At 41.4% G+C, this 17,281-nt stretch overlaps 1 protein-coding gene across 1 annotated transcript in view; it reads right to left on the reverse strand.

Annotated features, from left to right (window-relative positions):
- The window catches only part of TBCD (tubulin folding cofactor D), a 281,185-nt gene that overhangs the window by 153,842 nt on the left and 110,062 nt on the right, over nt 1-17,281 (reverse strand). The window contains exon 14 of the mRNA XM_019502452.1: nt 10,525-10,681. Coding sequence (XP_019357997.1) covers nt 10,525-10,681 — 157 coding nt within the window. The remainder of the gene's footprint in view (nt 1-10,524; nt 10,682-17,281) is intronic.

Below are 17,281 nucleotides of genomic sequence, written 5' to 3' on the forward strand. Positions count from 1 at the left end.
ATGCATATGAAAACTCAGAAGCTGGTACACCCTGGCCGTTCTGATTAATGACCATTAGGCACCAGTCAGTCTGTCTATCTGAATCCATGGGGTGCTTAATTATGTTGCAACAAGAGTTATAACACCCTTAACACTGTGTCATTGTTTGCCGATTTCCAAACTTTTCAGTATTTTAACGTACAGCCATCAATTACAGCAATGTTTTTATTTTAAATGTGCTTTATACTACAGATGTTTTAGACATGTTAAAATAAAACAAACTTAGGATTTCCTGATATTTTAAGAAAATAAAAGTTTTAAACAAATAAAAACAAAATTTCGTTTTTCAATAATGTCTCCAGTTCAAATATCAAACAACAAGTCAGATATTCTCAGAAGACATCTCTACTGAGAGACTGTGAAGGACAAGACTGCACCCTAAAACAAAATATCTGATTGGCTCCAATGCCTTAGGTTATAGTCCTGAGCAACTGATGACTCCTCTACATTTTTTCAGTAAAGTTTTGACATAGGGCTATGCAGGAAGGTTTTGAGTCAGTGAGATTATAACCATATCCATATTTTATAAAATACACTTATTAAAATACTGTTTAGTAGTACCACAAATATTCTAATATAATAAAGTGATTGGTCTGTCTGTCTGTATGTCCATAACATTTTTGGGCAACTGTGCATGTGCCGCCCAGAGGGCTGGCGGCAATTGCCTGTGGGGGCTCCACCTCCTCGGGCAGGGAGGGAGGTGCCACCACCTCAGGCAGGGAGGCGGGAGCCACTGCTCCACAGGAGGAGGCAAAGGCAGGGACAGGGCGGCAGGCGGGGGGGAGGGAGGAGCCGCTGCAGCCACCTCCTCAGGGAAAGGGAAGCTCTGTTGCTCTGCAGGAGGAGGCGGAGGTGGAGGCAGGTGGGAAGGAGGGAGGAGTCGCTGCCACCACTGCTGCCACCGCCACTTCCTCAGGCGAAGGGAAGCTCCACTGCTCCACAAAAGGAGGCAGAGGTGGGTGGGCCAGGGGAGGAAACTGCCACCACCTCCTCAGGCAGAGAGAAGCCCCCCTGCTCTGCAGACGGAGGTAGAGGTGGGCAGGTGGGGGGAAGGGACCCACTGCCATTGCTGTCACCTCAGGTGGAGGGAAGCCCCGGTGCTCCATGGGAGAAGGCAGAGGCGGCTGGGGGGGAGGGAGCCACCACAGCATCAGGCAGAGAGAAACCCCACTGCTCCGCGGGAGGAGGCAAGGGCAGGTGGGTAGAGGAGAGGGAGCTGCCACCACTGCCGCCTCAGGCAGAGGGAAGACCCACTGCTCTGTAGGAGGTGAAAATGGAGGCGGAAGGGAGGGAGCAGCTGCCGATGCGGCTTCCTCAGGCGGAGGGAAGCCCTGCTGCTCCATGGGAGGAGGTGGAAGCAGGAGGCAGGGAGGGACCCCCTGCTACTTCCTCAGCCTGAGGGAAGCCCCACTGCTCTGTAGGAGGTGAAAATGGAGGCGGGAGGGAGGGAGCAGCTGCCGATGCGGCTTCCTCAGGCGGAGGGAAGCCCTGCTGCTCCATGGGAGGAGGTGGAAGCAGGAGGCAGGGAGGGACCCCCTGCTGCTTCCTCAGTCTGAGGGAAGCCCCACTGCTCTGCGGGAGGAAGTAGAGGCGGACAGGCAGGCAGGGGGGAAGAAGCCACTGTGTTGTAGGCTAGAGGAGGACATGGCAGTGGTGGACGGACTGTTTACATAGCTGGCCCCAAAGGGGGGTGGGGCATTTAAACACTCCCTTAAACTCTCCATCATTCATGATGGGCAATTGGCTAGTTTAAAATAAAACTACAAACTAATGCAAAAATATGCTTCTTACAAAGCCCATGATTAAGAATTAACTCCAAAGCAATCTGCCAAAAAGGGAGGAGTATTTACTATGAAACTAGCCTATTTATGCGCGTGCGTGCATGCGTGCGTGCGTGTGTGTGGGGGGGGGAGGTTATGATTTTGCACCATTCAATGCCCTTTACCAGTAATAGAGACTGTTGTTTAAATCTGCCATATAACAAGAGAAGTGTAGAATATATCCTAGATCTAGTCCACAGCTATGGTAACCTCCAGTATTCAATTAACTCATTTGACAAATAATAACCTTTTTCCAGAAAATTATTCAAGCAAAAAATTCTTCCTTTCAAACTCAGAAACTCATCTTTACATTATTTATTGCCTCTAGGCAAAACAGGAAATATATACTGGCTGAAAAGTAAATCCAAAATAGCTATTGTTCCAGCAGAAGGATACTAATTTCACTAATAATGGGATAACTATATGGGACCCTGGGAAATCCGAGACACTGCCTCCCCGCCACCCCCAGATCAGGGGCACTGCTGCAAGCAGAGCAGCATGGTGCGTCACACAGGCAGGCAGCAGCAGTGCCTGCCCACTCTCCTGCCTGGTGCACCATGTCACTCCTCTTGCTCACGAGACTGCCCTGCACCCCTGCAATTCTGGAACTCTTGTTTTAAATTTTCACCACCTGGCCAGGACCAGCCTTCAAAATCAAAAAAGCAAAAGACACAAAATTAAGGGCAAAAATATATAGCATGGTCAATATTTTTTCAAAATGGATATAAAATGTGTTGCACAAAGATAACTAAGAATATGTATTAAATATTTTCATAATATCATTTTTTCATGTAAGTTCAGTAGATGCCACAGGGATACTGTGTGGGCCTAAAACAGAATGAACTGATGTGCACAATAATGAGAGCAAAATTAAATGATTATATGATACTCTCTAGTAAGAGTCTGAAATATAAAAACTTTGGAATCCCCCTGACACAAAGGCCTCTGATTTTTCATCAATGTATTTTGGATTCTCTCACACACACAACTTTTTTCTTTTTTTTAAAGAGCCAATGACCAGTGAAAACCCTTCTAGACAAGAACTGCATCTACACAAAAGTAAAGAAAATATAAAGAAAAATGTGCTGAGAAGTAAGAGAAGCATATTTCTGCTTCAGGTTTCCAGAAGTTTAATATGAACAAGGGCAAGTTCAAAGCCTTATTCAAAATCATGAAATATTTTGACAAACAAAACTCAGAAATTAATCTACTGACTTTACAGTAGCACAGTTCTGTTGAGTGTCTAGCTTCTCAGCAAGTAAAAATATATGGAATTCATGATCACTTTTAACTGTCGTGCTCACAGTTTCAGCTTTTTCCATATGATAACAGTTGTATGCTACTCCTTCAACGCCCAAACTGGGTTACTAAATTGTGCAAATAGAATTCATTTTAAATGAGTGCGCACACAGTGTACCACTACTATAAACGTGCAGATTAGCAAGGAGAGCAATGTGTCTAAGATGAAACATGTTTAAGGCGTCTACACCCATCTGCTTTCATTGTGGGAGTTTATGTGATACTCCACCAGGATTTCCTAACATAAAGCAATCCTTCGTGTCAAACAAAGTGGGATTTTTTTTTTTTGTAAGCCAGGTAACGAAACATGTCTCGACTTGTTTGAAACTTTCCACACTTGACTTCTAATAGGTACAGCAAAGAATGACTTGCACCTTTGAGTCTCCAAGACACTGTTGTAGTTCCTTGAAGTATATTTAGCCTTTTGAGCAGGCCAGGCAGGAAAACAAACGACAGAAAAGTTATTTTAAGCATAGGCTGCTCCCTCATATCATAAGTTTAATTGCTTCCAGTGCAGTTTAGAAGGGGGCACATTCCATACCATCACACTACTTGGGGTAGACCCTCCTCAGCCTATTCTGATCTCATTTCCCTTTCCTCCTGACCAGGTTAAAAAGGGTGAGGTTATACAGCCCATCAAAGCAGAGATTTCAGGTCTCCCCCTTCTTATACACACATAACCCACCAGCAAAATCCCAATCTCATTTGCCTCTGGGACCACTCCTTATAGCTTTTACCTGCACAAGACACTATTAATCCTATTTCAAGGAATCCAACTTTTCTTTCTGAAGCTGTGACGAGGAGGTGTGGGGGGGAAATCACTTAAACCTCTCGTCAATCTGTCCCAACAAGAAAAAATTGGTTTTGATTTTAAGAAGGGAATTGGCCAGACTAACAGCATCACAGAAGATACGATTCTCTTGCTACAACTAAGGGGAGGGAAGGTATTACAGCTAACAGAAGCAGAAGGGCTTTTGAAAAGCCTCAGTAAGATTAAATACAAAGGGTAGAGGGGAGCACCCTCAGGTGTGTCAATGAGCAAGCCCACTCCCCTCTGCTCCAGCCAATAAGCAGTGCCTGAAAAAGGGACAACTCCAATTCTTTAACACATCCTTTCACAATCCCTCAATCTGTTCCCCAGATCAACCATGTTATTAAAACTTACTAATTCCATTCAAAGTCTTCTATCATTCAAAAAATATTGTGACACTACTATTTTAGCTTAACTTCGTGTACTATTAGGGAGAAATAAGTGTCTTAGAATCTACAACATTATTTCAATTCCAAGCAGACGGGGCATCAAGCTGGAATTTGATTCAATTGAATTTAGGCAGTATCTTTAAAAGACATTTTTCAATATTAGAGATTTGTAACAATTCTTCAGTGAAAAATTCTAAATTTAAATCAATATCAGCTACATTACATGAAAGCTACATAGATTTTAGTAAATAAATCTCTTGGTAAGAAAACTAGTAGGAATGCAAATAAAAAGACTGAATACATTGTCAGTAATTTTAAAAGGAAAATAGGGCACACCCTTTAAACTCATGAATCACATATAGCACACAGCTTTACACTAGAGAAAAGCAAGACAAGCACTTGTGTACAACTCCCTTCTTAAGAAAGCATACAACAAATAGATTTTTTTGTACACAGAAGTTATTCTCAATGTTTCATCATGGCACAAGATGTAGCTCAGAGCAATACTTCAAATTTCCTTATTCTGCAGGACAATCTTGCCCTGGGGGAAGCTACATCAGTTTATCCAACAGCCACACCTTCCTTTTTTTCTCTCACCACAAACAACGCACCACCGCAGGGAAGGCAGAGTTGCCTGCACTCCCACACTGTGTGCACTACTTGTGTCATATAGCACAATGCTAAAGTGAGTGAAAATAGCTTGCACTTAGATCTTAGCAGAACGAAAACAAATGCCAAGAAAGATTAATTTACTGACAGGTTGTGTCATTTCCTTCAAGAAAATTAAAATTTATAACTAAGTAATAGTTTCACATAGTTAAATATGTGCAGTGGGCAAGAACTGAAGAATTAAAATTACACAGTTTATACAAATAGAAGTACTTTTTTTGCACTGCAGTTTTAAACAAACTGGCAAAACAACTCTACTTCTGAGTGCATTCATTCTTAGCAGAAAATGCATTTACTTGATTTATTTTCCTAGGGAAACAAGAAAAGAATTATCCTTACAAAATTCATAGTTCTTAAACTATATATAATTTCTACTTTCTAATCCACAAGACATATTCAGTAGTTTTATTGATTTTTTAATCAAGCATTATAAACAAAGGGAAACACCCTTTTAGACAGTCTTACTTAGCACAATATTTTTGATGCATAAAAATATTTTAGAAGGTAGACAATCCTAAAAATCCAGGGGTTTACTTAATTTTTAATGATCATTTTACCAAGCATTTACTTTTTGTACTTCATGTGGGCTTGTAATTTGGACAGGAGAGGGAAGGCTTTTGAAACTAGTTAAACTGGACTTAAAAAAAACACACAACTACAATGACACCTGTGTTGGTTCAGATCCCATATTAAGGGCAGAAAAGAAAATATAGCCAAGATAAATATTCAGGAAAGTGCGTTAGAATTCTGAGGCAAAGATTTTTTAACAGAGCTTTCCATTTGCCTGAAACTTCTGTTTGTCAAGAAGAATAGTATTGAGTTGGAATTCCAGATCTACCGATGCTTTCACACAGTTGCCATATCAATATTCTCTACAACTACCCATCTTAGTAGCAACGCACGATGAACAAGAAGTCATAAATCAAAGAAGATTTCTTTAAAGTAAAACAACACAATAAAATTAATATATTTTTGTCTTTAAAAAGTCTTGACACTGGTAAAAAAAAATGGCATATTTACTCCTCTGTTCCTCCAAAAAATAGATTCAGGATGGGAATAACAAAGTATGTTTGCCCTCCAAAGTCTAACTAATAAAGAGTACGTTTTGTAAAAAGTTCTCTCATCAGCAGGTAAGATTTTTATCAGTTCTATCAACGTTCTCTAATGGAAATGCTTGTTAAAAAAAACTGGTAATATTTTCCCAACCAGCAAAAGAATTTCCCTTTATAACCACTGTATCACAACCTGAACTGGAAGTAGGGCAAGAATGAGGTTCAGTTACCATGCTGCTTCACTCTGCTGAAACTCCAGACAAGAACAGTAATTTGTGCCAAAAGTGATTCAGAGATGAAAAGGATCATCACTTAATTACATACCTGCTCAACAGCTTGTAGTTACTACCATACTTGCACTGAACTTGCTCTGCAACCACCACCACCTTGTCTTTCAAGTCTGATTCATATTATTCAGTAACTTCTTACATGTCATAATACTGCTCTCAACTATAACAGCATCTGAGCACCTCCAGCCAGCCAAAAAGACAGCGTTAAGAATGACAAAGGATGATGCTTCCCAATTTTATCAACACGGAAGGCGGTTTCAGCAGCATATAATTGCATGCATTTGTAAAGATTCAACATTTTTAAGTTATACAATATATTATTTTCCTGTAACAATTGTATTAGTCTTTTTCTCTATAAGAAAACAAGCTGTTTCCCCACTGTAATCAAATTAGAATGAATATCAAGTGCTTTGTTCTAAGATGTTGAGTTTTGCACCTTCAACACAGCAATAATTTGCATGTGGCTAAAAGTATGATACTCTTCTTTAAATAAAAGAGTGACACACCTTGGGCTAGATTAAAAAATAAGTGTGTAGTCATTGGCTTGCTGACACACTCAGTGAAACCATGTGTCATAATGTATTTGAATACGTTCTGCTACCTAATGCCCTCAGAGGGAACTTCACTGCGAAGTGCTCAAACTATCTATACTCAGAAAAATGAAGCGGCCAATGTAACTATAAGAAACTTTTAATATAAATTTATTACAGGACAAATACCACCTGAAGTATCATTCAGCTATGCTAGTATATTCTGCTTACATGCAAATAGATATAGCCTATCACTGATCAAACCACACCAGACCTAAGGAATTTCTACAGCATCTCCCTATTCAGCTGAGAATGTAGCAATACTGTGATTCGATGTTAACACTAGAGGACTGAAAGCCAAAAGGCTGGGCAAATAGCATTTGCTTGGCCTCAGGTCAATGAATAACACACGCAGCATCTTTCAAACAGCTTTGTGATATCAAAGGAAAAGCATAAACAGATGATCCCTGAATGGAGAGTCTGCATCCTACATATAGAGCCAGATTACCATGGTAAAGTAAAGGAGAGAATGAGCAAATTGTGTGTCACATGAAGCATTACAGACAAGAGAATGGTATAAGAAAGGAGAACTGACAGCTCAGAAGTTATGGCATTAGAGTTTTTGGCACTGGTAAGGCCTCACCTGGTATAGCATGTCCAGTTTTGGGTGACACATTTAAAGAAGAACATGGGCATTTTGGAAAGACCACAGCACAGAGCAACAAAAATGCTTAGGGGACTGGAAGGCAAGACTTGAGGAAAGTATGAAACACCTATGATTATTTAGCCAGGAAAAAGATGACTGACAGGGAATTTGCTAAAAGTCTTCAAATACATGAAGGGTGATAACAGAGAGAATGGAGATGGGCTTTTCTCCATGATCAGAGCCAACAGAACTAAGAGCAATGGCCTCAAGCTGCAGCAGAGGAAATTTAGGTTGGAAGTTAGGAGGGACTTTCTGACTATGAAAGGGGTCAAGCTTTGGAACAAGCTACCTAGAAAGAGTGTGGAATCTCCATCCTTGGAAGTTTTCAAGAGCAGGTAGGAGACACTGGCTGGGATGGTTTAGTCAGGGATGATCCTGCCTTGAGCAGGGGGCTGGACTAAATGACCTTGTGAGGTCCTTTCCAGCCCTATTTTCCTATGATCCTACTATTATTATTCCTCCAGTTTCATTAAAGCAAGAGCAAAACAGTTTTAGATAGAAGTATAACTTCAGACATTTCATCAATTTTTGTCAAAATAAACCAGGATGAATCTCATAACCAAAGAGTCAGTACCATAAAGATACTGATGAAGTTTGTAATAGGTTTAATTATAAAGGATGGAAAATAGGAATTTTTTACCTAGATCACGCTAAGAAAATAATCCTGGTTGTTAGGCAGTGCTTAGTGACATGCCCCCAATATCAGTAAAAGCAGAACCCCCCTGCTGGGTCGCTACAACCAAGCATGCATCTGGAAAGTGAAAGAGAAGCAGCAGCTTCTTCCTTAGACCCTCCTCCTGCTGCTTCCTCCATAAGTGCACCACTCCATGAATCTATTTCCCAAATCTAGAACAGCTTATCAGTTCCACTTTTCTTGCACTGAACTCCAAAAGACTTCATAGCTCCTTGGAGTCATGTTTTTCCAGAACGGAGAACAGAACAGGTGGGGAAAGAGAGCGCAGAAGGCTCCTAATCAAGCAGTACTAGGAACCAATTCCTCCACAGTGTTTGCTTATGGATTTCTTTGAATTTATTCTTTATTTTTAAAGTGAGAGGTAAACAAATGAAAATGAAAGTATTACACATAATAAGTAATTATTTGGTCCCTGTTTTGAAACGGCATTAACTGTACCCTTTGAAAAAACCTGTAAGGAAATATATATTTTAATGATGATCATAAACCTAGGAGATCTTGTTTAAAAGGTTTTCTTTTTCCAGGGCTAAAGTTATATTACACTATTTTTATACCTCAATTGAGACTCTCGGTACAATTTCTAGTACCATAAAAACTTCACTATAGAATCTTATTTCAAAAATTTTAATTTTAATTAAAAACCCCCTAAAAATCTGTTCTTCCCAGTGTAGAGATAAGAATAGTTAAACTTTTCACAACTTGGGTAACTTCATTCATATCACCCAAGTTAAATGAGCATTTTTAAGGGAGATTATATAGTCCCTTGTGAGAGGGGAGGTAAACCCCACCCCCCACCCCCAACGTGGCCACAGACCCCTCCCAACAAGCACTGATACTTACCACAGGGAAAGAGACAAGCGGCAGCTGCGGGGAAATGCCCATGCAGGCTCGGCAGTTCGGAGCTGCCTGAGCCTGCAAATCAGCGCGCTCTGGGGGCGGGGCCATGGAGCAGCGCAGGCTACTCAAAGAGCAGCAGGAAGAGAAATCAGCGGGAGAGAGCGAGAGGCACAGCATGACGGCTGGGAGACACAGGTGGCAGAGCCAGGTGGCCCCAAGCACAGGGAAGGAAGCCCGGCTGACAGAGCAAGGGATCCGGGCTCTGGGAGCCAAGGATCGCTGGAGAGCTGCAGCGGGGAGAAGTGGTTCTCCATTACCAGCCCGAGCTGAGCCACAACCACAGCAGGAAACTCAGGTACTGCAGCAGGGAGGGACAACAAGCTATGGCTTAGCCCCGTGGACAACCTGGTGAAGAGGGAGGAACAGGCGGCAGCCGCATCAGAGCCCTACAGAGAAGTGGCAAGTACCACCAGATGGTGGGACCAGGAGTGATTAGCTCCTAGTCAGAGGGATCCTGGGAGTCAGAATCCTGGGTGCCTGTTGGCAGACATCGAACACCTTTTTCAGTTAAGAATTAGCCTAAGTTTCTGTTATCCCAGGCCGGGGCAGGTTTAGTTTACCCAAAAGTTGATCCAGAGACCAGGGATCAACTTGAGAAAAACTGACAGTTGGAAAGGCCTGACCCAGGTCAAGGCAAGTAATGTGAATGAGAACAGATCAGTCCAAGGATGACCGCAGGAAGCAGTGTCTTCCCAGGCTGTGGATGTGGTAAGGGTGGGGTAAAGGGGAGGTTTGGATCCCCATGAAGAAATACCAGGGTCAAGTCCCCTTTTGGGACCACCGACAGTGAACTGCCTCCCCATCAATCAACATAAAAGGCATGGCAGGCAAATAGGGGCAGTGCCCAAAACCATCTAGGTGGCCCCAGGGTGCCGCCTCACCCTGACGTTGGTAGGGAACAAGGTGCCGACCAGAAAAGGACCGAAGCCTTACAACACCTACCAGCAACATCCCTTTACAGGATATCTTATTCTCGAGCAAAATGATTCAGAAAATATTTCTGAAAAGGTTGCCTAAAAGGTTTTGGATACGTAGTATCAAAACATTACAATATTAGACTCTCTCTAATAGCACTTTTCTATTTACTACATTACCCAAAGAAAAAATTCACTGCAAATTTACTGTGCCAGGCAGCAGTATACCCAGATATTCTGCAGCTCCTGAACCAAAACGTTCACATGATGCTATGGGCAGGCTAATTAGCCCAAATGCATTGCTGTACAATCATAACTACACTGCTTCTTGTAGCCCACATGAAGCAGTGTCATGTATTTGAGAGCACTGCTACCTGGCACGGTAAGTAAAGTATTTTCCCCATAGAAACTTACCTTGAGATTTGATTAATAAATGGTTTCAGTTCTAAGGGATCATAGGCACGAGCAAAGGCCCAGGAAACATAGCATGCTGCATCTCTCACGTTGGAACCCACACTGCAGGCTCCCCTCTTCTCATCATATGTCAATGCCTTTAAAATCACAGGAACAACTGTGAAATAAGAAATACACAAAAGAATTAGGACTATTATAGCTAAGGAAAATACAAAGCTACTCAATGTTAAGTTTTAAATGAAAATCTATATGAAAAGGTGCATATTTGCTTATGTTTAGTAAAAATTAACAAAATGCTGCTCTCAGTAGATATGAGCTATTATTTTAAAGCTAATTTAACAAACAGGGATTTGATTTAACACAACATTTGCTTCTTGCCTCATAGCCTATGTTTCTTTTCTTACCCCTCTATATCTGTACTTCAGTGATCTCACACCCAAAGAAAAGTACATAGAAGGCAACACCCCAGATTAGCAAAGATTTAAAAAGAATGTACATATATACTAATGTGTCCTCATAAGGAATATCTTGCACTGTCCCAACCGTCCTCCTAGAAAGAGCCTATTGAAAAAATGAAAAAAATACAGCAGGAAGCTGTTACAAGAATAAAAGTACTTGAAATTTTTTTCATCTTCTTACATTGCTGACAGACAAACATTTGATAAAAAATATTTATACATTTGGGAGTCTTACCCTCTTTCCAAAAGAAAAGGGCACAAAAATTGCTAGTCTTAAAAAGTAAAATGCTCCTATAACGGCAACAGCTTTCAAAATATAGTTCCTTTTGAAATTTCAAAAAACAATGTGCATATTTTTAACAGTTCATGCAAACTATAATTCAAAAATAGGTGCTACAACAGGTAACACGGATTTTTAGTTGAGGCATATAAAACAGGAGGCATTCTCCATTTTGAGCTATGCTGTCAGTCTTACCTGAAACCATCCATCACCACCCACGCACTGTAGTAAAAGTCACCTGAGGTTAAAATAGTACATGCCTGAAAATTTTGCCTTGGGACACCTTACATGGGACAATCCTCATACTACTGAGGTTACATTTTTTGATCGGCTGGTTTTGAGGTATGTCACAAATCAAAGACATTTCAGCTTGATATTACCAATGCTTCAGTGACATAACTGACTTCTTGTAGCATTTCAGCACTGGATAGGATACTCAATCAAGCTATCCAACCCTTAAGAGTAAACACAAGAAACAATGGAAAACTTTATCCACTTTTAGGAAGCATCATTTGTGCTAGGAGCAGAGGGGCTGGGCAGAATCAGTGGTGCATGTGGTAACCAAAAGCAGCTACAGGACAACCAGGGGTATATCTGGCAAAGCCCTTACATACCTTCTGACACTGATGGCCACGTCAACTGGGCCCAACTTCAGCGGTAGGCCAGACCCTCATATTCACCCCCGCAACTTCCAGTAGGCTACCAGGATAGAGCTGCTCTGCAGGTCAGATCTGGCCCAGAGACTGTACATTTGACATCCATGCTCTAAAGCTACAGAATTACTAAAACTGATGGCAGGCAGCCTTACAAGGAGGACATGATACAGATAAATTCTACATTGTACTTTTCTCTTCCTACCACTAGACTTGCTTAGGTTCAGATTTAATTATCTGTTTTCCATCAAAATACTGATTCAGCTAGATTCTAAAGGCGCTATTTACTTTTACTATAAAAATGTGGAACTAGGGGCAGTTGTCTCTTGCTGGCATTTCAGTTCAAGTCGCCCCCGTTCTTAAAATTGCTTCGAAGAAATATCGACCGTGAAGCAATCAATTAAGTCTTGTGGGAACCACTCATGAGGATTCTGACGATCAAATAAGTTACCAATGCCAACTTGTAAAGTGATCCATGATTCTTTAGCTCTAATAGCATAGTATCTTTTCACTCAAGCAGCATATAAGGAGGACACAGAAGTATCTGGTGATTAAATGGCAGAGGGATCTAGCAGCATGTATTTTACCCTTTATTTTTACATTTATAGAAGCTATCCATATATATATGGATGTACTTATATTGTTTACAGAATGGGGTGGTCATTCACAAGGCTAACAAGTTTTGTCTTGCTATCACATTCTGGCAGAGATATTCAGGACACTGGCAGCTAACAATTAGGAAGCTGTCTATTGCTAGCTTCTAAATTAGCTTCACTAGAAAAAAAAGAGGTCGACACAACACAGTATTTAATGAACTCTCTGAACTTCAGTGATGGGAATTTTGGTTTTCTGGTTGTTGTTGATTAACAGACAAATGACTACAAGCTTTAAGTCATGGAGTGGCAGATTCCCTTAAGATCCTTTTCCCTCCACTGTTTAGGAAGGGCAGGGAACAGTTACAAGTAGCAGCTCAGGAGCTCAGTGCTTCTGTTACAGACTGTGGGAATGAGTAAAATTCTTGGAAATTTGATCCAAAATAGCCTGATTTTGGTTACTCTGAAGATAACTTTTACAGGGGTTTTAGGACAAGAAATTGCTTAAGAACAATTCTGAGGAAAGTATAGATTATAGGGATGCTGAATCAATTATTCTTGTAAGCAGTACAAAACTACTGGTGATTTCTTCATATTTATGTGTGGCTCTAAATAATTATAAAAGGCACTCACAGATAAGTAAGTGCCCGTTTGATCCGTTTTTATATATCTAAGGGCCCCTCTACATGTGCAGAGAAAGGCACAATGAGATCTAATTCACGATTCATACAATCACATCTCCTGTCATGCCACATATGCATGGCAGGAAGTGTGATTGTGGGATTACATATTAGCTCCCGTCGCACCTTATCGCTGGTGCAGGGGGAGCCTGGGATCACCAGCTCCCACAGCTGCAGGCCCCATAGCTGACAGGGCTCAGTGGGCTTGCTTGGGGGGCAGAATTCCTTTCATTCACCCTGCTGCAAGCCCCATAGACAATGCGGGCTGTGGGGCCCACAGAGGGGCCAGCACCAGGAAAACTGCCCCCACTGAGAGCATTATCAGCTGACAGGCTCGCAGTGGGGCTTGTAGCGGAGAGAATTCTGCCCCTGCTGTGAGCCTCCTGAGATGTGGGGCTTGCAGTGGCAGCAGCGGGGAGAAAGTGGCCCCTGCTGTGAGCCTCAGGAGGTGCAGAGTTGTAAGCAGGAGCAGCAGTGAGAATGCTGCCACCACTGCAAGCCTTGTGAGATGCAGGGCTTGCAGTAGTAGTGGAGTTCCCCCATGCTGGCCCCGCTGCAAGGCTCAGAGAGGGGGTGGCAGGGAGAACACTGCCCCCACTGGGAATCTCATCAGGTGTGGGGCTTGCAGCAGCAGCAGCATTCCCCAGACAGGACAGCCTTTAAGTAAAAATCTAAGTTTCAGGGCTTGAGATCCCCACCACAAGGAAATCTGGAAACGATTATGCAACTTTTCTAAAATGTACTGCTTCTGCATTATGTATAGGAGACAAATCACAACGCTTGGACAGTTCACAGGCCCTAACTCCCCCATTCTCCAGGACAAGGGAAGCTTCTGAGTTCCTCTGAATGAAACCTTTCACACAGTTCCAGTAACACACTGACAAACGCTGTCAAATATATAATTTTCCCTGGCGGGCTTCCTTTTGGCAACTGCAGTAGTATATTTTAAATGCACGCTTCCCTAGATGGCATGTAGCTTAATAAACTAATATTGCCTGAAGAAAAAACAGCCTCCAGGGGAAACAGAACTAAATCTAATTCTCAAACCTCTCTGTCACATTAGATTTACAGATAGCCCTTTTTCTGAAATAAAAACATGGGTCTGGAGATCTTTACATGGATCAAGCAAAGTATTTGGTTGTTTAATTATCTTTGCATTTACTTGGATAACATGAGGAAAACTAAATAGTAAATAAATATCAATTAATAGCTAATTATTTTAAGATTTAACTTAAATCACCACTGCAGAAAAGCCACAATATTGGGAAAGGAATATGTTACATTTTAAAATAAAACTGATTTTCATCTGCTAAACAGAACAAATATAGTCAGAATATTTATGGTGTACCCATTATGCCCACAAACATTATATAAAACCATTATACTATTTCTATTCAGGGGAAAATGGTACAGCAAAGATGATATTTTGGCATTTTCTTTACCATTTCTGAAAAAAATGCAGTAAAAGCTTTAAAAAAATGCAGCCAAACTTGTTTTGAAAAATGCTGCATTAACTGGTGAAAAAATAGAATTAGCTGGTTCTACAGGAATACTGAAACAACTCCCAGAGGCAGTTTTACAAACCTGCTGCAAATTTCCTTCAAAATAGATTGATTACCCTAACTAATTCAGCCACTTGTGGTAATATGTCCTCTCCTTCCATCTCAAGGAGAGTCTTAACATGGTTCTTCAATACCTATAATATATAGAGAGAAAAACTCAGAGATTTTAATCTGGAAAAATATGCAAATAGTTTCAACATTGGGCAAGGTGCGTGGGGCACCAAGCCTGGCCACCAGCTATGAGGGGATGCCAGAATCTCTGGCCCCCTTGGGAGTCTTTGCCGCACAGGAGCAGCCTGCACTGCCCTGCCTGGCCACAGGAGCCGGGCAGGCCAGCACTGCACTAAGCAGCGGATCTGGGGGGGATGTGGCAAGTGCTCTCCCTGCCCCCTGAGCAGCCTCTGCCAGAGCCAGTGCCCTATACCCGATACATATGTAATTCAGGGGCAGGGGAAAAGAGGGAAGAAACAAGGTGCTGGGGTCAGTTCTCAGAGAGCCTGGCTATGGTGCTGCTGCTCTAAGCAAAGCCGATGCGCTGCTACAGCAATGGCAGCAGCAGCAGCCCACAAAGGTAAGCCTTCCCTTCCCCTCACCCTTGTCCCCACTTCCCCTGCTTCAGCAATGGTCAGCACACCTCATGCCCCAACCTCCAGCACTCAATGAGCTGACTATGCATCTGAGTCTCAGTGCTGTCACTGGAATGCTGAGAGTGAAAATAGTAAAATAACCTGCTTATGGTCAAATAAAAAGTATGTATTAGTTTATAGCAATACAGTGTAATCAGAGCTAAGTGTTTTATACTCCAATTCCATAAATCTTTCCACTTTTTGGTGTAAAGTAACATGCAATCCCACTCCAGTTCAACAGGATTATCCCTGTGCTTCATTATTAAAAGTCAAACACAATTAGATTAAGCTGCATAACAAATTTTAGGGGTGGCACTAGGGATATGCCTACACCGAAAGGACTGTTCTGGGGTTCAACAGTAAAGTATGACACACCCACTTTACACATGCTAAAGTTTTAAACAGTGGTCATGTAACCACCTTTAGGCAGTGCTGGGCACTGGATACTACCTAAGGATCATGAACACTAAGGCAAAATAGAATTAAAAAAAACACACACATGCAAAGGAACAACATATTGTACCTACAGCATTCAGGTAGGTAGCAACCAAATTGTAACATCAAGGATTTGGGATAGGTAGGTGGAAACTGCTCTCACATTTCCTAAATATCATAAAAATTATTTATTTCAAACCTACTGCGTAATCTTTTTCTCAGATGTAAATAGATAAGGTTTATGCTCTCACTGCTTTTTGGCACACGGAGCAATAAAATGCAATCTACAGCTTCACAATCAGCTACTGTACTTGCTCTATGACATCATTTCAATTCATTATGATATTTAACTGTCAAAAAATTACTATCATCACACTGCTGTGTATATGGTTACCTTACTTCCATTTTTTATACATACCAAAAAATTATATTAACCTAAAACTGACTGTTCCTGAAAAAATTAACAGCTCCTGAAAGACATTTTAAAGGAAAAAATTAAATGAAAAACGAAGATCGATTAGAAATGCAGAAGTCAGTTAGCCAAATCCTGTTTTGGAAAACTAGTAATATGTTAATTTATTTTGAGCAGCTGAACAAATATTTTGGACATAATTTCTTCTAAATTTAAAAAAGGTTATTTGTTATTAAAACACATGTTATCCAAACAAGATGATAAACAGCATCCACTCGCAATTTAATTATTAAGACAATATCCACCTGCTGAGTTCAGAGAACATTCAAGAAAATACAGTCACCTCTGCCTGTAGCCTAGAGGTATTAATAAGCACCTGTTACACTCCACCCTACCTTACCTAACAACATAACTGCAGGTTGCAACAGATGACTTTGCTCAAGTCCTGTAAAAATAGAGAAACAACTTCTGACTTCCGTGTTGACAAACTTCAGACACTTCTCTCTCATATACTGGATATGAAAACAAATACCCAGAGGATATTTAGCTTTCTAAATACAGGCAATTAGAATACTATTTAGAACAATTTTTAACTGATGATTTTAAAACACTTGAAAATATATTAATTAAACACACACTTTTTAGGGAAATTAAACATTTCACTCTAATCAGAAGGACTCTGGTGCTGGTATTCATAAGAAACACACTGGTTTAAAAGTGATCTGTACATACATCAAACACAGTAAGTGGCATCAAGATATACAAGTGCCTCTTTACCATGACTGTCACATATAGAGAAGTTACTAGGACACTGAGCTTTCTGTTTAAAGTAAAAGTAAAATCAGTTCAAAATGGCTGCTCAATATCAGGTAAGTCAGGATGGTGGGTGGCCTAGCAGGTGGTTGGGGGTCCAGCAGGCTGAAGGGGATTGGGGGTCTGCCAGGGGATAAGGGGCCAGACACAACCCATGTGTGGGGTGGGGGGCAGGCATGACCTGCAGGGAGGGTGGGGTACAGGGGGCAAAAACAAATGTGGGTGATTTGGACAGTGTGTTCCTC

This window comes from Gavialis gangeticus, unplaced genomic scaffold, assembly GCF_001723915.1.
Source record: "Gavialis gangeticus isolate Ggan-Ray unplaced genomic scaffold, GavGan_comp1, whole genome shotgun sequence".
Taxonomy (NCBI): domain Eukaryota; kingdom Metazoa; phylum Chordata; order Crocodylia; family Gavialidae; genus Gavialis; species Gavialis gangeticus.